The 22,984-nt window shown below is 41.6% G+C and overlaps 1 protein-coding gene across 5 annotated transcripts in view; it reads right to left on the bottom strand.

Annotated features, from left to right (window-relative positions):
- Positions 1–974: 974 nt before the first annotated feature.
- GOLGB1 (golgin B1) overlaps positions 975–22,984 on the bottom strand; it is a 50,564-nt gene continuing 28,554 nt past the window's right edge. For 4 of the 5 annotated variants that reach the window (XM_062579098.1, XM_062579091.1, XM_062579113.1 and 1 more), the window contains 10 exons: positions 17,761–22,790; positions 13,885–15,835; positions 12,452–12,630; positions 11,036–11,201; positions 10,185–10,316; positions 6,578–6,736; positions 6,319–6,416; positions 5,546–5,680; positions 3,973–4,078; positions 975–2,721 (listed from right to left, as the gene is read on the bottom strand). In XM_062579098.1, the coding sequence (XP_062435082.1) occupies positions 2,587–2,721; positions 3,973–4,078; positions 5,546–5,680; positions 6,319–6,416; positions 6,578–6,736; positions 10,185–10,316; positions 11,036–11,201; positions 12,452–12,630; positions 13,885–15,835; positions 17,761–22,790 (8,091 nt within the window). In that variant the 3' untranslated portion in view covers positions 975–2,586. Of the gene's footprint in view, positions 2,722–3,972; positions 4,079–5,545; positions 5,681–6,318; positions 6,417–6,577; positions 6,737–10,184; positions 10,317–11,035; positions 11,202–12,451; positions 12,631–13,884; positions 15,836–17,760; positions 22,791–22,984 lie in introns of those variants that run through there. The other variant, XM_062579122.1, reaches the window with a different exon arrangement.

Raw genomic sequence — 22,984 nt, 5'->3', positions numbered from 1 at the left:
TCCAACAGCTACAGGCAAATGTGCTTTGTGGAGTGTCATGACCATGTCTGAGGAAGTGCACACTAGTAAGATTGGAAACTGAAGTTGCCTTCTTGCATCCAGCTGTGCAAACTGCTACACAAACTCCTGCTTCTGGTCACTGTTCACTGTGCTCTAGGCCTGGCTTTCATACAGGCCTGTCCCTAGTACTGACTCACAGGGTGCTTGACCCACTCTAATCAAGGGCCAACTGGATCAAAGGCCTCAACTCCCTCTACTCAGGGGCAACCAAGAGGGCTCATTAGGAGCAGCTACAGCCAGCTAGAGCTTCTCCCAGGAGAAGTTAAGGTCTCCCCAGCTAGCAATTAGCAGCAATTACCCTTTAGTTCCACAGGGGTGGAAACAAACTTGGCTTCCACTTCTTTCTCCTATTAAAAGCAGTGGGAACATCATCCACAGTCTAACAAGATCCTGTTTATTTAGCTTTGTTCTAATAGTGTTCTCCAGTTGCAACAGAGCTTTCTATTAAAAGGGATGAAGCTACCAGCTTTTGGCTACAGAGTGCTGAACAAAGACATCGTGTTTTAACTGTTCTCGTCTAAGTTAGCTGTACTTTTCCAATTTGCTGTTGCTAACTCTTATGACTTTCCTGGGTTTCATTACACTAATGGGGTCCAGAATTTAGTTCATTCAGCCAAAATAGAATTACAAACAAAAAGAGGCTGTTTTCAGTTTTATTAGAATTGCTTTCAAAAGTGCTATTTTCTTCTTTTGTCATTGCAGAAGCTGGAAAAGGCTGAGAGAGGTGAGATGGGAAAACAGGCCATCACTATGGCCCTCCAGATAATATGAAGGGAACAGATCTTCTCTAACCAGCACACCAGGAAGAACATGCTGAAATGAGTTACAGTCTTATTGCATACTCATGAAAGTATGATAGAACAGCACTACATCTTCAAGGGACCTCTGACATTTACACGATGACATTAAAAATCTTGCATCTGAAAAATAATCTTTATTATATACAGGAGCATGTACCCCGAGAACCTATATGCAAAGTATTTGGTCACGCAATTTTATGTAGTTGAGGAATACAAGACAGACTCAAGGGCAGTGCACAAATGGATATGTAGTGCCAGTGTTCTGGACCTGCCAGAGAGCCAATTATTTTAGGCACAGTGATGAAAATCAATTCATCCTCAAATAGGCTTTGTTCAGTGACTAAAGAATTTTTGTTTACCAGCAATATCAAAAGAACCATCTCTTTCACCTGTGAAAAATGTGTGGCTACTCCAGCCAGAGGCAGATACAAGCCTTTTTGCAGGCGCTCAGAACAGAAGGCAGAACAACTTGATCACTGACTGGGAACTTGCCTGAACAAGCTTCTTTGCATTCAGCCTCTTCCTGTTGGAGGAAGGCCTCACTTCCAGGACATTTTCAGGAATTCTTCAGAAAACATAGCTTTCCATTTATCATATAGGAACAGATCTATTTGCATCAGTTTGCTTTAGACTCACAGAATTCCAATATGCAGCACTAGCTTTCCACAACAGGCTTTTCCTAAAGCAGAGATGCCAAAACAGGCCTCAGAACTCTGTTCCTGTTCCGAGCTTAGAGGGAACAGTTTATTTTTAAGATGTCTGCCTTTGACTTGGGCCCACATGCCACATAATGTAACCCTTCAGCATAACCTATACATGTTTAACCTTGTGACAAGTAATCCGTGGACCAGTATGCAGCAGGAGCACAGCTCCTCTCATTTCAAGAGGTGTGCAAGCACCTTCTCTCTTCAGGGAGAGGTACAAAAATGTTATAAACAGCAAGTTAATTAACCTGAAGATAAAAAGTTTCTTGTTCCCTATTCCTTTTCAATAATTAAATTACTGACATTATTTTACAGGCTTATCAGAGTAGACGTGTTTTTAGATGAAATGCTCAGCAGGTCCAGACACAGTGATTTTGGCCCTTCTTTGATAGGAGGCACATCTGAGCAGGAAACATGATTCTGAAGTTTGATTCATATTCCTTAAAGACTCCACAACGTCCTTAAGACATGCATTTTAAACACTACTGAGGCACAGAGCAGATCTAAGGGCCAGAGGGGAGAAAAAAAAAATTCCCTTTCTTATAACTACAGGGTTTTCCCAACCCAACTCACTGACTGAGTCTAAGAGAAGAAGGATCCTGAAGTTCCTAAAGGTTTTTGCAGCAACTCAAAAATATTTTACTTATTCCTACCACAGTATAACACTCTAGAATGAGTGGTGCCAGCTCCAGGTAGAAGCTGCAGCAACAGATGCTTCCTTGGAGCTTGTAGCATGAGGACTGTGGCTCGTAAAATGCACCACTCAATGATTTAAACACCAAATGATATGGCAGATATCCTGGAAACAGAGTCCAAGCATCAGCACTGGCTGCTGCATATTTAAATGAGAGCAAGCAACCTGGATATAAGTTGCTGGGTTCAGCTGCCTCTTAAGGGCCAATCTGACTCGGTACAAGAAGGCAGTTGGGCAAAGTGGTGCTTACAGCTACCCTGCAGTTAGACATTGCAGGCCCAGGGATTACACAAAGGACTGCGGCTCAAAGGAAGGCTGCTGTTCCTGATCACAAGTGGCCTGTAAAGCATAAAAAGAGCAAGACATGAAGAGCAAGCAGATACATGGCCACTAGCAGAGGCAAGTGGGTTCGGGAACAGAAGAAAGATCGTATCAGGCGCCGCAGTCCAGGGATATGCCGAGTCTGGAAAAGTAAAAGAGAGACACCAGTTAGTGTCAGGAATGACCAACTCTCCATTTGCCTTCACCCAGAGCTCTCTAGGCCATGAACATAAATTTTGTCTGAACTAATGAGCATCAACCTTCCAAAACCCATTCCACTGTCAGATTCTACCTCTATAACCAATCCTGAGTGAAACGTTCTCCACCTCCATAGAACTGAACCTGCTCTCTGAAGGTTAGCCATGAACCAGCACTCTCCAGTTCTGCTTGAGAAAGGCCAACAAGATGCAAAACATCTCCCCCTAACCTTTGCTCCCTACAAATTTCTGGCCCCTCCAAGTGACATATAAGCAAATGCATCAATGGCATTTTTCTGCTAGAGACTCAAGTTAACTCCAATTCATCCCATTGGGTCGGAAGATGAAAATGCTTAGTTGAGTTCCCTTCACCTTGTCAGCTGCAGAGATTTCAGATCCTGCTCAACAAGCCAGGTATGGTGATCTTACACCACATGGCCCTCCTCAAGCTCTCTTCAAACAATGTAACATCAGTTGGCAAAGTTCCAGGACAAAGATAAAACAGTCTGTTCTACTAACAGTCCCCAGGAATGTACACAGGGCAGCATCCAGTTATGTCTGTTGCCATATTTCTGCTTATGCTGTTCTTCAGAGTACCGCCCCCTTTCTTCTGGAGAAGGTAGAGGGCAAATTTCAGCAGGGCATCCTTCTTATCAAAACAGGACAAGTGGCTGTCATGCAGGCACTCAATACAGTGAAAAAGCAGCCTTCTACTTTGGCTTCCAGCCTAACTGACATAAAATTGAAAGATTATGAGTAAGGAAAGACTGAGATGGTTGCCAAACAAAGGGCTGGCTCTCCAGACACCACAGATGCTGGGGCCATTAACATGTATGCTTCTTATGTAAGAAATCATGTATCTGCACAGACTTCTGCTTATCTGCTCACCACTAAGGCCTTGCTCCCACAAGGCACCTGGGACGATATCTCCAGCGCAGGCAATGCTGATCTATGTTTTAATGGCCTTTGAAATACACTCCACTTGTAAAGACTGTAGTAAAGCCGCACTTGGAAGAGTAAGCAACTTCTGGTATGGAAAGCAGAGCAAGCCAGGGGCAGAAAACCACAGAAACCCACAGAGATCTAGATATGCCTGAAGTAGGATTCAGCCTGCTACAGGTTCACAGTTTTCAGTTCACATTTTCCTGTAACAGCCAGGACTCGCATCACTGGCAGTTGTGAATGAGAATTCTTACTTTGTTTGAAGTATTATCCATGGAGTCAATCAGCAAGGAACGCTCATGATCTGGAGTCATATTAATGCTAGCACTTAAGGAAGATGTCCACTCACTTGACTCTAGTCTGCAGCAAAAAGCATGATTAAATCAGTTTCAGTTTGTTATAATGCCCCACACAAACACTGTAGACAACCTTATGAAAGGAGATACTTCTTCAAAAAGCGGGTAACCACTGCAAACCGGCAGTGGCCTCACTTGACAAAAACAGGTTTTATTTGTACAACTGTAGTGCCTCCTGAGCTCAGGCTGAGCAGAATAACTGGGTGATCCAAGCAGCAATAATCCACTTTCCTGTCCTCAAACACTGTTTCAAAATTAAATTATTCCCGAATTATCTGGAAGCTGCTGAAACCATAACAGAGTAGGCATATTGTGCTCTCTGAAAAATCCAGTTGCAGTGCTGGCCACTTCCCATGCCTGCTAGTCAGACAGAAAAACAAAACCTCCATATTGCATGATGTGGAGATTTCCATTCTTTTCCAGTAGCAGGGAAAATTCAGCTGCTGGCCGTGGAGTCTTCTCTTACCTAATTTATATCCTGTCCCTTCAAAACTCTTGATATTTTTGTACAGTTTTTTCTTTTGTCTTTCAGACAGGTCTGTATGTTCTATACAGGTGCTTCCATGTGAAATTTCACAGCTTGTGACTTGAAAAAAGCCAGAAGAGCTAATAATAATCTCTCTACTTTAAATTCTGTGAAATTATTCTGGAAGCCAGCTCTGGCAGCCGTGGTAATGGTTCTTGCAAGCTATTTCCCAGTGCCAGATCTTCAAGATTGGTAAGGTACTATTAAAGCATAAGATGCATAGGCAGCACTGTCAAATCTAGCAAAGCGGCCCAGTTGTAGGAGGCCTCTATAAACTTTAATGCTAGAAGGGGATAATGCTGAGTTGTGTAGCAACTACCAAACTTCATCTAGAATTCTTGCATCTGGCCTACATTTTTCTGCTCAATAAGCACAGGCGTCAAGAAGAAAGCCACTGTTCTGATGAAAAAAGACTACAGCAGTGGTATTTATCTTAACTACCGAGAGATGCACAGAGAAGTGCCTACAAGTTAGGTGGCAAAAACACTTTTATAGTCAATGAGGAGAAATAGGCATTCTACCATGTGACTCGCCTCATCCTAATGCCTAGTCAAAGTAAGCCTCTCTTTCCCTACTGGTTATAAGGGCGCTTGTCAACTAACCTGAGATACACAGGTACTTACTGAGGAGACAAATGCCTGGGAAGCATCCGAGAACTCCTCTTTTCCCTTCATCCAATTCCCAGGCTACACACCATACTTTACAGCAGTTAATTTTCCTCACTGAAAAAGCTGGCAACTTATTTCTAGTCAGAATTTCTCTCTCGAGTTTTTGTTCAATTATCTCATTCCATCTCATTGTCTAGAAAATTAAAGATAGACATGGCATAGTTGTTTCTACGCCCACAGTGGCACTGGGCATAAGGATGCATGAAGTGCAGAGAAAAAACAACTAGGATCATCATGTTTTTATTGTAATACTGCCCATTTGCTCAAGTTCCCTCACCTCCTGATCTGATCCTGTGCTGCTGAGAGCGCCTCTTCCACAGCAAGACGCCGATTCTGTTCTTCCTCCAGCTGCTCTTCTAAATACCTCAGATCCTGCTTTGTGCTGCTATGCAAATGTTCTGTTTCAGACAACCTACCAAAAAGTAAACAAGTATATGCTAAAAAGGGCTCATTCCTGGACTATTGCTTCTCTTGTATTCACCGATATAGTAGGTGAACAGATTCCAACTTCCTTCTACCTCACACAGAAGATAGTTATTTTCTTTAAATTTCAAATTTTCTTTGTATTTTTTTTAAATATTTATATTATTCAGAAAACCAGAGTGAGGAGATGAGTCTCCTGAAGTTTCCCTATCACATCAAGAAGGACTCCTTGCCTTTGTTACCCATGCCCCCTTTCAGAAAACTGTCTGCTAGGTCTCAATTCCAGATACACCCTAGGCTTAGGGCACCGAGAGCCCTGAGACCATGACCATCAATATACTTCAGTGGTTACTGGGGATCCAGCCCACTAAAACAAACATACTAGTCTGACTGGTGACAGTCAACCATAACTGCTCCTGCATGTTGTTTCTTTACTGTTTGAAGCTGTTTGCAAGAAGTTACTTAACTATAGCTATCAAGCACATCTGACAGTTTCTCAACTTTTATGAGATCCTACCATGAAATTGAGTTCCTCCAACCTCCAAAATCAGAACTAGGCTTTCCCCAGCATCTCAGCTCAAGGCCTTCCATCAGGACTCATACCTCCCAACCCTATTACCCCTTTACCTCAGCTGCAGCTCCTGTAGTTCTGGTGTGTAATCCTCTCTCTGAGGCTCATTCTTTTCTTGGGGTGCTCCTGGGGCAGCATCTGTTGCAAACAATTCCTTAAAATAAAAAATAATAATGAAAAAAAACCACACATGCATGAATGTGTGGCAGAAGGGTACTGAATGAACAAGGCAGAAGCTAGCAACAATGCTGCACAGTTAGTGGGACCATATGCAGTAAGCTTTACTGTCACTTGCACCCAGAGGAAGACCTTTACCGTGCCCTTGTCTGGAGGCTGTAGCTCCTGAAGCTGCCTCTCAAGCACCAAGCAGCGGTTCAGAATCTCTTTGTACTGCTGATGGCTCTCACTGATGTTCCGGCTACTCCCTCGCAGCTGTAGGGAGAGGGTATTTTTCTCCTCAAAGACCTGAGACAGCTGAGAAGAGAACAAAACTGCTAAGTAAATGTCTCAGGCATTCTTCTGAAAATAAAGCTGTCTTTTGTGTAACTGCATCTAAGAATTGTACTGAGAACACAAACTGCCATGCTGTACATTTTTAAGATCCAAACATCAGTGATAGTTTCCAACAGCAGCTCATGGCTATGATTTCAGAACAAGGGCCATGAAAAGTCAACATGGCATATGGGATAACATGCTTCCAAAACAAGGTTTCAAGCGTTGAGATTGACCTGAGTCTTCCAAAAACATCATTAATAAATTATGATTTTATATTCTTGTTGTCTATTTGACTGCAAATCTGAGAAGCTTGCTAAATTTTCAGCCTTGTGTTTCTCTGTAGGAATCAGACCACTTGTGATACTGTGCCGAAATACAGCAGCTTTTTAAAGACAGTAGAGAGCACTAAAGATCATAAATGTGCTTTCTGAAGGAGGAACTTCCTTCAGTAGTCTAGAAGGCAAGAAAATTTTCTTCACAATCTTTCTCTCTGATCTCCCTACTGCCAATAAAAATGCCAGCGGAAGGAGAGAATTTGTCTGGCAGTGGTATTTAGCAAGGGAAAAGTGAAACTGTTGATAGCAAGATCAGAGAAAGGATTAAGAGAGCTAAAAACCAGACTTTTCCATGATAGAAGAAGTCGGACAGACATCGTCAGAACTCCACTACCATCAGGATGGTCATTTTAGCTAGAACACAGTGGCAAAAAGCTGTTGTTTCATACACTATTGGTACTGATCCTGCTGACTGATCTATGTAATCCAAACAGGGATTAAGTAGTGTTAAGAAAACAGTAAATACTTCCCTACTCCACAAATAGCAAAATTCTGCCAAGTAAAGCTCTCAAGAGAAACCTAAAGGCCAGAAATATTTTCATATTTCAAATTTTTAAAAAGTCTGGAAATCACATTTCTTTTACAGCTAAGGAAAAGATTGAATAAGGCACAACCACGCCATTAAAAGAGGTTATCTGAAATTTGCTACAGAAACTGGGAGATACAATCTCTTGCTTCATCATAATGATCACTATTATGATTCATTGATCATGGAGCTACTGGAAAGAGTCCAGAGTAGGGCTACGAGGATGATCAGAGGACTGGAGCATCCGCCCTCCGAGGAACGACTGCGAGAGCTGGGCCTCTTCAGCCTAGGGAAGAAAAGACTGAGGGGGGATCTGATCAATGTCTGTAAGTACCTGAAGGGAGGGAATCAAGGGGATGGGGACAAACTCTTCAGTTGTCCCCTGTGACAGGACAAGAGGCAGAGGGCAAAAACTGAAGCACAGAAAGTTCCGCCTGACTGTGAGGGGGAATTTTTTCACTGTGAGAGTGACAGAGCACTGGTGGTTGGACAAGATCTCCAGAGGTCCCTTCCAACCTTACCGATTCCGTGATTCTATGATTATAATGATCTTAATCCATACAAACAAGGAGTAGGATTTGCAAACGTAGATGGCAACAATAATACTGGAATTTCCTAAATAGCACTTGAATATCTTTAGAATGCTAACTAGTATACCAAGGTTTACAAGATTAATTTTAATGAATGCTCCTTAAAAGGCAATCGAGAATAGTCAACACTGATTTATCAACGGTAGACCATGCTTGATCAAGCTTACTGTGTCCTACAACAAAATGTGTGACTATATGAAAAAGGGGAGAGAAGTGAATGTAATATATTTTGCTTTAGCAGGGCTTTTAGCACCATCTCCCAGGGTATTCACATTAGGAAACTGAGGAACTAGAAACTGGACAAATGGATCTTCGAGAGCGCTGGACAGGCTGGAGAGTTGGGCGGAGAGGAACCTCCTGAGGTTCAACAAGGGCAAGTGCAGAGTCCTGCACTTAGGGAGGAATAACCCTGTGCACCTGTACAGGCTGAAGGCTGACCTGCCGGAAAGCAGTTCTGCAGAGAAGGACCTGGGAGCGCTGGTGGATGACAAGCTGACCGTGAGCCAGCAAGGTGCCCTTGTGGCCAGGAAGGCCAATGGTCTCCTAGGGTGCATTAGGAAGAGTGTTGCCAGCAGTCAAGGGAGGTGATCCTGCCCCTCTACTCAGCCCTGATGAAGCCTCATCGAGTACTGCATCCAATTCAGGGCTCATGTCTCTACAAGAGACATGAACTACTGGAGAGAGTCCAGCGCAGGGCTACAAAGACAATCAGAGGAATAGAGCATCTCTCTTATGAGTAAAGGCTGAGAGAGCTGGGCCTGTTTAGTCTGGAGAAGAGAAGACAGATGGGATCTTATCAATGTCTACAAATACCTTAAGGAGGGGGTGTCAAGGGGATGGGGCCAAAGTCTTTTCAGTAGTGTCATGTGACAGGACAAGAAGCAACGGACACAAACTGAAACTCACAAGTTCCACCTGAACATAACAAAAATTCTTTACTGTGAGAGGGACAGAGCACTGGAACAGGTTGCCCAGAGAGGTTATGGAGTCCTTCTCTGGAGATATTCAAAACCTGCCTGGACATGATCCTGTCTAACATGCTCTAGGTGACCCTGCTTGAGCATGGGGGTTGGACTATATGATCTCCAGAGGTCCCTTCCAACCGCAACCATTCTGTGAGTCTGTGAAAGTGCTGCACCTGAGGCAGAGCCCACACACAGAGCTTCCCACTACAAGATGGTAAGAGACTGACCAAGTAACAGCAATCCTGAAAAGAGTCTGGAAATTACAGAGGCAGCTTGGCTGAATACAAACCAAGAGTGAATAAGGCAAATGGTATACTAGGCTACATTAGGAGAAACAAGACCAGCAGACTGAGAAAAGTTATTATCCTCTCTACCTGGCACCAGTAAGACTGTAGCTGGAATACTGTGACCAGTTTGGGGCTCCCCAGCTTGAAAGAGATGAAAAAAATAGGAAAGAATCCAGGAAAGGGCTACCAGGATAGTCAAGGGATTACAGCACATGGCTGAGAGCGCTAGGCTTGTTTAGTCTAGTAAAAAGGAAGCTAAAGGGCAATCTTACAGCAGCCTACCATTACCTGAAAGGGAGTCAGGAAGTAAACAAAGCCAAACTCTTTTTGGTAGTTGTAGACAATATATCAAGGGGCAAATAGCCACTGACTGTGGCTGGAAGAGTCAGGCTGGACATTCAAAAAAGCCTTTTCATTAGGAGTGGAGAGCAGCAATGGTCAGGGACCCAGCGTGGTTCAGGAATCTCTGCTATTGGAACCTTTCACCACTCTGGTTTTGTGGCTGACCAGATCTAGTGTTGTTGACAGTGCTCCTTCAAGCAAGTCATGCTAGATGATCTTTAGAAGTCTCTAACAACCCATATTTCCAATTCTATGATAGTTCACTAAATGTCCACAAGACCAGAAAGATCTGGTCAGGCTCCCTGAGCCCTATTCAAGCTTATCCTCTTCCCCATGTTGCTCAGCCCAGACTCCACAAGAAAGTAGAAGATATAATCTGTACCTTGCTGTTTAACTGCTGAATCCTCAGCTCTTTTTGGTGCAGTTCTTTCAGGGTATCACTTAGCTGGGTCTGAAGAAGTTTTGTTTCTGCATCTAAGCTTGAAAAGTCACCTCTCAGAACTTCTGAAGAAATCTACCAGGGTAAGAACAACAACAGCAACAACAACAACAAAAAAAAGAAGAAGTATCACATACAACAATCCACCTCAACATTAATCCTTTCTTTAGCTCAAAGCCCTACATTATTCCTAGGCCTGGAACTTGACCTGCCCAAACAAAACATCAAACAGAGTAAAACAGAAATATCCCAAAAGGCAGCTGAAAAGCCAAATTAGGAAAAATCACTCAATTTAAACATACCATTGGTCCTTCTCAAAACCTGTACAATACATGAGGAAAAACAGCAAGTACAAACAGCAATAAAAACCTTAACAACAGACTTTTAATGTCACATTCTATTTTTTTAAAGGAGAACTAAAACAGAAGAGAAGATTTTTAGATTCCAAAACAATGCAAGAGGCGATTCTAAAACAGCCAGATTGAAAGACTTGAGAAAGTTCACACTGGTTGGATGGAACTAAAATGCCTGGCAAGCCCAGTCCCTTTTACTCTCTCTTGGAAAGTTAGGAACTATGATCTAAGGGAAGAGGGTATTAAGGGTCCTCTACAGGTTTTCAATAATCCAAGCTGCTTTGTTGGTTTACCTCTTGAAAGCCAGACAACAAAATCTGATACTGGAGTTTTTAAGATGTTTGACCTGCTAGATCTGAAGACAGGCAACACACACTAATTTGGTTGAATTTCAAGCCTCAGATTTCCATGCTATGCAGAAGCTGCTCTGTTTCCACCTACCTTCTTCTGGTACTGCTCCTCTACAATTTGAGATTTGCTGAGGGGCAGCCTCATTTCTTGCATGATCATTTGTAAATGGCTCAGCTGCTGGTCTTTGTCTGCTATGACCATCAGGTACTGCTCCTTTATGCTGCTTTTCTGCTTTTCCCAGGTTGTCTTCTCTTGTCTGCAAAGCACCACGCAAAGGAAATTACCAGGAATTTACAAGTAACACTTATGATGCTCAAGCATCCAGCTCAGAATGAGACATGGAAAATCCTCACTATTTCCCATCATTAGCTTGCACCAGGTAAGTGGGCTTCATGGTTATAAAGCTTCTTAAGTGCAGGTAGCTTAAGAGCAAGTTTAAGGAAGTATTTTTTTTTATTTGGCTTAACACTGCAAATTGTTCAGTCCTCATATGTTTGATAATCCTGAACCATTTTATGTTCTTGCTGTACATCGAGTTTTGGTTACATTGTGGACAACGCAACTTTTTCACAAGTTTAACACCATCTCAGTCATACACACCAAAGCTGTTGCACTGATCTCAATATGTAAATACAAGTCCTTCACTTCACTTGCACTGTAGATGTCCAAGAAATAAGTCTCCTTTTTTTTTTTTTTTTTAATCAGGAGATAAATAAAACATGCAAGCTACTTAAAGTTTTACATGATCTATTTAGAACAAAGATCAAATTTTGGGGGCAGGGAGGAGGGGAGAAAGGGCCTAACAAGTGTTTATATCTTTGTCCAAAGATAAACCACATGTCATTTCCACAAAGAAAAGCCCCTCTCACTCCAGGTTCCATCATACTTCGGTGGCTCTCTAAAGTAATCTCAGATGACTGAGACTTTAAAAAAAAAAAAAAAAAAAAAAAAAAAAAAAAAAAAAAGTGTAGCATTTTGGCTAATTTCAGTCCAGCAGAGCATGACAATTTACTAGACTAAAATTACAGACGGTTTTTATGGAAGACTAAGTAAAACAAAGTGTTATAGTCATCTGAAGAGAGTATTTTCTATACAATGAGATCAGTCAGATAATCAAGGGCCTTCTCTCAATCATTGGCTTGGAGGGGAGAGTTCCATAATTATATAAATAAGCTCCAATACAAGAAACTGCCTAACTTTCTTCTGAAAGAGAGGACATTGGCCACCACTGGAGGAAGGAAATAAAAATCAGAAGTCCAATTCACATAGCCATTTTCCTCCAATGTGTCGTTTCACAAATCTTTACCCAAAGCCTGAGGCAAAAGGACAAACAAGGAAAATGCAGTGGAAAAACCCACTCCTGAATAGGGTAAACAATTTAGGGACAGCAGACAATTCAGGGTATTCAATACTTTGTCACCTATGCACAATGACACTTTGCATTATTAAAGGGAAAAAAAAAGGCATATTTGCATCTCTGAGGCAGTAAAGAAAGGCAATTCTCACCTAAGCTGTTGGAGCTCCTGCTGGTAGAAAATACTTTCTTGCTTTAGCTGTTCTTGGAGATGGTGCTGTTTATCTACCTCTTGCTGATATTCCTGCAGTTGAGCTTTTAAATGAGAATTTTCAGCTGTTTCCACACCAACTTGTATGTATTGCTGCTGTAGATTCTTGAGCTCTCTCTCCTTTAATTAAAGGGAAGTATCAGTGTGTGACAACCACTGAGCAAGCAGCTAGGTTTATTATTTATAAGTATTTAAAAACATTTCTCACTATGACATCTGGAGAAAAAAGTAGTCACATTCAGATGACAGAGGATTTAGAAACTGACATCAGTGACTACAGCAGTCTACTAAAAGCCGCTTTAAAAAGACTACCTCTGAAAATGCTATTGCGAATGAGAGAGCAGGAGAGTTTTGGAGCATTTCATTAATTTGATGTACATTAGCAGAAAGACCCTGGACTAGAATATTAATTCCCACATTCAGAGGGAATGATAAAGTGAGAGAGAATGAGCTGAATAAGAACAACTCCTGAAGCTGGTACTTAGTGCTCCAAGAATTGAAAGTAAAATTATGGAATTGAGAATCTAAAAAACATTTTGATTGTCTACACAGACCAGAATTAGAAATACGTTGCTATTCCACACACACCACTGCCATCAGTTACTGAAGAGTACTAGATGATGCAACTGACTCTGGAGACAGGGAAGTACTTAATGAACCATGAGGACCCTCTACTGAGGATCTATCTTAGCCTTAGAAATACTACACATATCTAAGTTCAACTAAACAGCAACAAAAGAGACAAATCTACAAATAGCTCAAAGATGTTAAACAAATAGGAAGAAGTGTTTCAGATGGTACATAAAATCTGTTGTGGATTAAGAGAATGAAGGGAAAACTAAAATCAAGTAACCATGGAAAATGATGGTAAAAGTCACTGTCTTCAGACCAGCAACTAGAGCTCCAAAATTTCCTTAGCCATGTTGTTCCAGAGAGTATACAAACACAGACACACTAAGTATGCAACCAAGGATGTCAAAATAAAGCTGCAGTGCCTTGCACCTCCCTTGCCAATCAGCTGCCAATAGGGGAAGAGAATGGGGGGAGTGATCTCAGATTTTTAGAAAAGACAAGAGCAAACACAAACCAAATGCTTATGAGCTTCCACAGATGTGGACTAAGCAGGTTAACAAGGAACCCACATCTTATTGCTATGGTTCCATATTTTAAAAGTAAGCTTACAACAGAAACTATCTTGCAAAGTAAACAATGGAATCACAGTTAAGCTTCCATATATCAGAAAAGACAATGATTTGTTTTACATTGTAAATGCCAGATCTAGATCTACTGAATTTTAATAGAGGTCTGCAGGAAATTACCTCAAATTTCCACTGGGGCTTTATGTAAGAGCAGAGAGAGAGAACAAAGACTTACTAATCTGTCTCTGTCATTCTGCAAGGAGGACAGGGCCTTCTTAAGACTCTGTACTTCTGAAGGAGCGGTGAAAGTGATCCCTGCTGCTTGCTGCTTCACTTCTTCAGTTTTACGTGTTTTGTCCAGTTCATTCAGCAGACGGTCTCTCTCATCCTGCAGGCTCACCATAGCCTTAGAGAAAGATCTGACTTGTTTGGAAGAGCTTTCCAGTTCTGAAGACAAATGGAAAAGCTCATCATCTCTAGCTCTGAGTTTCTGATTAAGTTTCTCAATCTGGGTCAAGAGACCTCTTTCATCAGCAGCTTTCTGCAGTTCTGTCAGCTCAGACCTTGCTGCATCTCGGTCTCTGGCAATGGAATTTTGTTCCTCCTGTAGCTGAACCACCTGTTTCTGGAGATTCTGCACTAGACTCTGATGTTCCTCTAAGTCTGCAGAGCATTTCTGTTTCAAAACTTGAAGCTCTTCATTGGCCTGGTCCCAACTATCCTGAAGAGAGCTCATGGACTTCCCAAAAGACTGAATTTGGGCTCTGAGATCTTTATTTTCTTCTGTGACTGCAAGAAATTTCTGTTCCATTTCCATTAGGTCTCGTGCCAGCTCTGCTACCCTCTCTTCTGCTGTTTCTGTTTCATTTCTCATTATCCCTGCATCATGATGTAAGTGTTTCAGTTCCTTTCTAAGCCTGTCCTCAGCCTCTTCCACCCTTCTGGCTGAATCCCTTTGAACACATGTTAGTTCCTCCTCAAGTTCTGTTATCCTTTTCTGTGAAAGGGCAAGCTTATGACTCAGTGCTTGCGCCTCTTCCTCTCGATCCTTCAGCTGTGCTTGACATTCCATGATAGGACCCCCCTCATATAATGCTGTTATCTCACTCTGTACCTGACATAGAGAGGATGTAAGAGTCTCAACCTTTTGAGACATACTGGCTTTATCTTCTTTCAAGACTTCCATGCACTTCCTGAGATTGTCCTGAGTGTGCTCAGACTCTTTCAGCTGTGCTTCCACAACTGCCTTCTCTTTTTCCAGAGTTTGGATCCGCTGAAGCTGTGTTTTAAGAAGCTGTTTCTGCTGAGAATCCTTTATTGAAATCACTTGGTTCAGATCTTCTCTATATCGCACCAACTCTGCATCCAGCTTGGCATTCTCTGAGTGGAGGTCATCCATCCGACTATGAAAACTTCTAATTTCTTCCTTGAGTTTATTGTTTTCAGAAGCAGCCTCTTGAATTAGCTGATCTTTCTCCAGGATTATAATAAGATGACGTTCCTCAAGTTGCTTGTAGTCTCTCAGTACACGGTCTCTGTCATCTTGCAAAGACGACATGGACTTGGTGAAGGAGTCCAGTTGAGCCTTTTGCTGCTTACATTCCTCTCTACTTATTTTCACCTTTTCGGTGAGATGATAAAGTTTGTCCAAGAATTTTTTCTTCTCATTTTCCAAGAATTTTTTATCTTCTTCTTCCTTACTTAGCCTCTGCTCTAATTCTTTCACCTCTTCAGAATGTTGCTGCTGTAATTCAGATAGGGCAGCCATAATTGCCTCTTCCTTGGCAGACAGCAAATTAATGATCTTTTGATCCTTGGCACTAATTTCTTCATGCAGCCTGTTTGTTAGGCCCTTGGAAGCCTGCAGATCAGCCTTAAGCTGTTCATAGCTGAATTTAAGATTCTGAATATTAGTCTCTTGTTGCTTGACCACACTCTCCAGCTCTTCTTTGACTAATTTACATTGGCTGAAGGAATTTTTTAAGTCAGCAAGCTGCTCTCTCAAGGTCCTGATTTCTGACTCCAGTTTCTGCTGTTCATTCTGTGACTCTTTGCACAGTTTCTGAGATCCATCTAGCTGAGTCAAGAGCTCCTTTTTTTCCTCCTGCAATATTTCACATGTCTTCTGATAACGCTCAATCTCCCTCTTGGATTCAGACTCACAGTCTTGCTTGTTGCGTTCCAGCCTGAAAACAGAAAGGTAGTAGTCAGACACAAATCAACAAAGTAGGTCAGTATCCAAATCCACACCAATAGTTTTCACTGATGCTTTTAGAAAAAATACAAATTATTTCTATTTTTAAAAAAGATCTAGAAATATTCACATGATTAGTTCTCAATTTAAAATTCAAAGCATTTTTAAAGTTCCAACTCTGCTATTGTCTCCAGAGGGAGAGCAGGGAACAGCAACATTTTAAGAAAAGGTGTTTAGTAAGATAAATCTTTCTAGAAATGTTAAGTATCAGTACTGAAAAACTAGAGAAGATAAGCTGAATGTTATTACCTCTTTTTCGTTAAAATACTTATTTTCTCTCATCCATCTAAGCTAAAGAAAAAAAAACAGTAAAGTCGCTGTTCTCATGTGTTTGATGTTCATTTTACTTTCCAGTTTGCAAAGATTTTGATCATAGGTTTTATACAATTATTTTACTTAAGTGAGACCAGATTGTTTTTGAATTTTTGAAATTAAGATGTACATTTTGGTACATTTCCATAGTTCCATCCTTCCCCTAAAGTCTAATTTGGGACTAAACTGGAATTTTGCATCTCAACGCTCTCTTGACCCACCAGGTTTAATCTCCACATGTAAGAGCTCTATCCTAAACAAATCCATTTTAAATCTCAGGCTAATAAAGCCTCTAGATAGCACTAAGCTGGCTACTGCCTGTTACATAGAACAAATTTAGCAGGAGTATGTTAACCATGAGAAGAAAATTGCCTTACAGTGTTAATCTCTCTGCATTCTTGTGCATTCAGCAGTAATTCCCTACAATGTAAATCTAGAGCTCTTTTCTACCCAAACATAAATGATGTAGGAGATTGAGTCTTATGGCTTTATTAGAAAGACTGATTCTGTACTCCATGTTAGGCGAACGTTAGCTTTACCAATCATAAATCACATTTGGTTATTATATACTCAGAATTCTTTCTTTCTGATATATTGAAAAAAGAAGGGGAAAGATGCTTGCTCTGCCAGTCAAGAGGGCCTTGTCAGGCCGGAGAGATGGGCAGAGAGGAACCTCATGAAGTTCAGTACAGGGAAGTGTCAAGTCCTGCAGCTGGGAAGGCATAACCCCATGCACCAGTACAGACTGGGGGCTGACCAGCTGGAGAGCAGCTCTACTGAGAAGGACTCAGGAGTCCTGGTGGACACCAAGTTGACTGCGAGCCAGCAATGTGCCCTCATGGCAAAGGTGGCCAACGGTCTCCTGGGCTGCATCAGGCAGAGTGTTGCAAGTATGTTGATGGAAGTGATCCTTCCCTTCTATTCAGCCCTCGTGAGGCCACACCAGGCATACTGTGTCTAGTGCTGGGCTCTGCAGTGCAAGAGCAATATGGAGCTGTTAGAGTGAGTCCAGCAAAGGGCCAAAGAGAAGATGAAGGGACTGGAGCATCTGTTATACGAGGAAAGGCTCAGAGAGCTGGGATTGTGTAGCCCAGGGAAGAGAAGGCTTGGGATGGGATCTTATCTATGAGTGTTAATATCTGGAAGGGTAGTGTTGAGACAATGGAGCCAGGCTCTTTAAGTCATGCCCAGTGATAGGATGAGAGGCAAAGGGCCCACACTGAAACACCAGCAATTCCATCTGAACCTAAGAAAGCTTTTTTCTACAAACCTCCCCCCAACACTGTGAGGGTGACAGATCACTGGAGCAAGTTACCCAGAGAGGTTATGGAGTCTCTGTCTTTGGATATATTCAAAATATGACTGGACACAGTCCTGGACAATCTGTTCTAGGGGACCCTATCAGAGAAATGAGGTTAGACTAGATTAGCTCCAAAGGTCTCTTCTAGCTTCAGCTATTCTGCAATTCTGTTCTGTCTCACCACCAGCTGCTGCCTTGTCTAAAGAACATACAATAATACCAGATAATCACCTTCTTTCCTTTACCTGGATATCTGAATCTGAAGTTCTTCCACATGTATGGTCATCTGCTTCATCTGGTCCTTTAAAACAACACAAGTGTCCTCTTTCAAACGTATTTCTTTTTCTTTCTTTTGAATAGTTTCAGTGAATTTCTTCTCCCATGTTTTGGATTCATCTATCACTCTATCCCTGTCATCCTGAAGAGAAGACATGCTCCTGGTGAAGGCTGCAAGTTGGGCTAGTGTTTTAGTTAGGCTGCCTTCCAATTGTTTGGCTTCTTGATCCTTTGTCTGCAAGGAGTCTTGAACATCATGAACAGTTTTTTCCAGATAGTCTTTCTCCCTCTGCAAAGTTGACAGCTTTTCTTCCATGTTTTTAATTTCCTTTGAATGCTTGTCTTTTTCCTGTTCCAGTCTTCTCTCAAAGTCCTCATCCCTTTTCTTCATTTGAATTTTAATATTCTCTTTGTTTGCCTGCAACTCCTCTTTCATTTTGACATTCTCTGCTAGAACTCTTGCTGCCTCGCTCTGAGTGTCATCCAGTACTACTTTGCAGAAAGCAAGCTCTGCTTGGGCTTTCTTGATGTCTTCAGCTGCTTTAGATAAATTCTCTTTGTCTGCTTCTAGCTCTTTCTGAGACTCACTTTGGACAAATTCCAGAGCTTTAATAGTTCTTTCTAGACTACTGATCTTTTCCTGGCTTTTAATACAGTCCTTTTGCAGCTGCTTGATCTCCTGCTGTTTCTGTTTCAGCAGTTCCTGAAGCTCCTTTTCATGTGTGCTGTTGTCTCCCTTCCAAGTGCATTTCAGCTTTTCTATAAACTCCTTTTGCTTTTCTGAACTTGCTTTACTTTTCTCCAGTGCCATCTGGCATTTCTCTTCCTCCAGTTCATGCATCATTCTCTGCAGACTCTGGAGTTCATGTTTCAATTGTTCATTTTTGATCTGGAAGTCTGTTGCATCCTGTTGATAGTTTCCAATGCTTCCATTGAGTTCTGCTAGCTGATTCATCAGCCTTTCTTCCAAGTCATCCTTCTCCGCTTCTAAGGTATTCTTCTGTTCTGTCATTCTAATGAGCTCCTCTTTATTTTTTTGTAGTGTTTCTTCCATCTTTGCTACTGTGTCCTGAAGAGCATTCAACTCATGGACTTTCACTTCCATTTGGGTCTCTAAATCCCTTTTCTCATCTGTTAAAGTCTCAACACTCACATGAATGTTGCTGAGCTGTTGCTCTGAAGCCCTCCTGTTCTCTTCAAGTTCTGTGATTCGCTCTGTGAGCTGAGCTATCTGCTGTATGTAGGTATCAAGATCTTCATATTGGCTGTTACCTTCAAATGCTTCTTGTTTCAGCTGTGCAGTATGGGACTGCAGACTAACACTTAAGTCCACTTGATTTTCAGTTGCTTCCACTGACGGTGATGTGGCAATTGCCTGATTTTTTTCTTCCTCTGCTGTCTTTTGGGCAATGTACTTGTTTACCATTTCTCTGCTTTCCTTTAGCTTAGATTCAGTGAACTGCAAGTGATCCTTTAAGTCTCTGATCTCCTGAGTAAGAGATTCCTTTTCTGCTATTACTGTCTCAAGCTGAGTAGAAAGAGACTGGTAATCTCTTCTAGAACTCTCCAAATCTTCTTTCAGGCTCGTATTTGTCATGAGAGCTACATCTTCAGTCCTATGTAGGTCTCCACCTGTAAAACATATCTCTGCTCTGAGCTTCTCATTCTCTTCCTCCAGTTCTAGGATCTTTTGTTGCTTTGATTTTGCAAATTTCCTCATTTTCTCCTTCATTCCATCCATCTCCTGTCCAGCCTCTTTCAGCTGCTTATCTGTTTCTTCTTGTTTTGCTTCAACACTTTTCAGTTTAATGAAAATTTCCTGCTTTTCCTGCCTAACAGTTTCCAAAATACACTGAATCCGCTCAGCCTCATTACTTACATTCTCATAGGACTGCAGGAGAGTTTCATACTCTTTCTGAAGTTCCGTATATTTCTCATGCCGCTCACAACTCTCAGCGGCCTGAGAACATTTCAGTGATTCTATCTCCTTCTCCAGTTGCTCCTTCTCTTGAACAACTCCTTCTAGAGTCAGCTTCAGGTTTTTACAACATCCATCAAGATTCCGATTTTCTGCAAGTGCCTTATCAAGTTCTGAAATAAGGTTTTCTCGCTCTTCTGTGAGACCTGCTAACTTTTCTGTTAAATTATCTATTTCTTTAACACGGCCACATATTTGGCTTTCCATGTTTGTCAACTTGACAGAAAGACTTTCAATAGTTTTTTTAGCATTAGCCAGCTCCTCTTTTAGAGATTTGCTCTCCTTCAGTGCTTCTTTTCTAGAAATAAGTGCAGCCTGCAATTTTCTCTGCATTTGATACTTTTTTTTAGTTTCTTCTGCCCCATCATCTTGCTTCTGCTGAATATCAAGCAGTTCAGTTTGCAGTCGCTTGCTTTGTTCCTCGTGTAACCGAGCTTGAGCTTCCAACTGACTACACAGTGTCTTGACAGAATCTTCTTTTTCCAGCAACTGTGCCTGTATAGTAATGAGTGCTTCACTTTTCTCACTTAGCTGCAACTTAAGGAATGCAATTTCTTCATCTTTTTGATGCATAAGGTCTTCCAGACTGCCTTTTCTAGAAATTTCTGCTTTACTTTCTTCTAATTCTATCTGAAGGCTTGCTGCCTTAGCTTCAGCTTGGTCACAGGTTCTCTTCAGCCTTTCTATCTCCAGAAGCAACTGTGCCATGTGCTCTTGTGAATGAAAGACTAACTCTGATTTGCAAGCAAGTTCACCTTCCATATGGCTGACCTTATATTGCAATTCTTTCGTATGCAATTTCTCAAATTTTGTCTTAAACTCTTCTCCAGAAACATCTGCATCTTGTACAAGCTCGCTGTTTGTAGTATTTTCTGCTTCCAAGCATGAGGAATCCAACCAACCTTGACTCCCAAAAGGGATACTTTCTGCTGACCCTCTCTGTTCTTGGAGTTGTCTGAGCTGAGCTTGGATGCTCTCCTTCTCTTTGCTTTGCTTATCAAACTGCTCTTGTAGGATGTTGTAATCATCTTTCTGCTGTTTAAGCTGTTCTCTGTGATGCCTATCTTTTTCTTGAGCCTTTTTTATAGTGTCTTTGCGAGATACCAGGGCTTCTTGAAGTTTTTTTTGAAGTTGTTCTTTTTCTTGTTCAAGAGTTGAAATTCTCTCTTTCAATGTAGTTTTCTGTTTTTCTTCATGATTTGCAGCTGCTAAACTAGCTTTTTCATTTTCTTCATAATCCTTTAGGCTCTTATTTGTTTTAGTAAGTTTATCAGCAACTATCTGATGTTCTGTGATTTCAACTTTCATTGAATCAGTAATGTTTGTCTTATCTTGCAAGCTTTGCCTCATTTCCTCAATCACTGCCTGTAACTGTGCTTCACTTGTTTCTTTATCCAGCAAGTCCCTCTGGATGCTCTGCAACTGTGATTCCTTTTCAGAAAGCAGTTGAATCAGATACTCCCGGCTGGCTGACTGGCTTTCAGGATTCTCCTCTCCACTTAACCTGCTTGCTATATTTTCTTCCCCTTCAGGTTCTTTGGTCACTGAGGTCTCTGATTCAGGCTCCCTTCTCAATTGTACCAATTCATTCTCCAATTTGCTAACCTTCTTCAGAAGCTCCTTCCTGTTGATAAGTGCTGCTTGCAGCTTCCACTTGATCTGCTCATTTTCTTCTTTTAGAAGTTCAAGTTCACTTCCTAACACCTCTCCCCCCTTACATGCTTCTCGTGTCTCATGCTGTTGCTCAGATTCCCCACATTTCAGATATGCATCTTTTGCTTCTGCTATGTTTTGGTCTTTTTCTTCCTCAGCTTTTAACACACTCATTTGTTCTTTAATACTCTTTAGCTCATTTCCTAGGGAAAACTTCTCTTCATTCAGCAGGACCATTTTCTCAGACATGCTGACACTGATCTCTGTCATCTGTTGGTCTTTCTCCAGCAAAGTTTGTTGCAGGTTCTCAATACACCTCTTGTGTTCAGCAACAAGCTGTTCCAGGCTTGCTGCTTCAAGTCCCTTTGAGGCTAAGTTTTGGGAAAGCTCTTCTATCTCAGCTGTGTTCTTCATCAGAATTTGTTCCAGATCAAGTACTTCACATTCCTTCTTTTGGATCTGGCTTCTCAGCCCTTTTAGTTGAGTGTCCTGCTCAGAAAGCTGAAGCTGCGCTTCATCCAAGTCTTTTTGCAAAGCTTCTATTTTTATCTCTTTGGATTTAAATTCATTTTTAAGGCTCTGGATTTCTTCTCTCAGAAGACTGCTCTCACTGTCTGATAGCCTCTGCTTTTCTGAAAGAGCTAAATTTTCCTCCAGATGCTTCACTTGATCCTTCAGTTCTGTTATGGTAGAAAGTTCCTTCATCTGACACAGGAGCTGATTTCTTTCTTCAGCTAAAACACGAAATGCACTGTCAGAATCCTCCACCTTTTTTCTGTATTCTTCTGCCAAGTCATTTAGCATCTTTATTTCCGCATTTTTTTCTCCCAGATTTTTCTTATAGGACTCTTCCAATTTCTTAAGAACTATTTGCAGATCCATAATTTGGTTTTGCGACCTTATCAGCTCTTGAGATTGAGAGCTGCCAGGCTCTGGATTTGCTGTAGAGACTTCTTGCACCACTTCCATCTCCCCTCCGCAGGGGACAGTGCTCCCCTTCAGAGCTTCTTGAAGATTGGTCCCGTTTTCCTTAAGTACACCAATTTGCAGCATTTCTATTTCTGTCAATAATGAGCTATTGCCCAACTCACTTGGTATATCTGAAGTCTTTTGCTCTTCCCTCTCAATGAACAATAACTGGGATCCATCTTCCAGCTGGTTAGTTTCTTCTCTTCTTTGGAGAACTGCAGGACTTTGGCTTTCTGGGCCCTTGAGCTGCCCTTTCAGAAATGCTATTTCTTCCTGGGCTTCATTCAGTTCCAGCAGCAAAACTGACAGCTCTTTATGCTTCTGTGTAGCAAGATGTCCCAGAATTCCAGGTGGACCATTTTCCTCAGCAAACTGCTCACTTCTGTATCCATCTATTGACTAAAACAAAATAAGAGATTTCAGTTTTCCCTTGGATCCTATCAAAGGGTCATTTTTCACTGTCCCTGAAGCATCACGCTTTCCACATTTCATAGTCTAAAGTTAACCTTTACTTGTGCTTCACATTGCAATAGACAGGAACTTCACTAACAAAAGGAGGATTCTCCAGGTCACTTCAGTTCATTCCAGTTTCT

The sequence above is a fragment of the Rhea pennata genome, chromosome 1 (assembly GCF_028389875.1).
Source record: "Rhea pennata isolate bPtePen1 chromosome 1, bPtePen1.pri, whole genome shotgun sequence".
Lineage (NCBI taxonomy): Eukaryota > Metazoa > Chordata > Aves > Rheiformes > Rheidae > Rhea > Rhea pennata.
The sequence above is the reverse complement of the archived record's forward strand: the minus strand, read 5'-3'. Positions and strand labels throughout refer to the sequence as shown.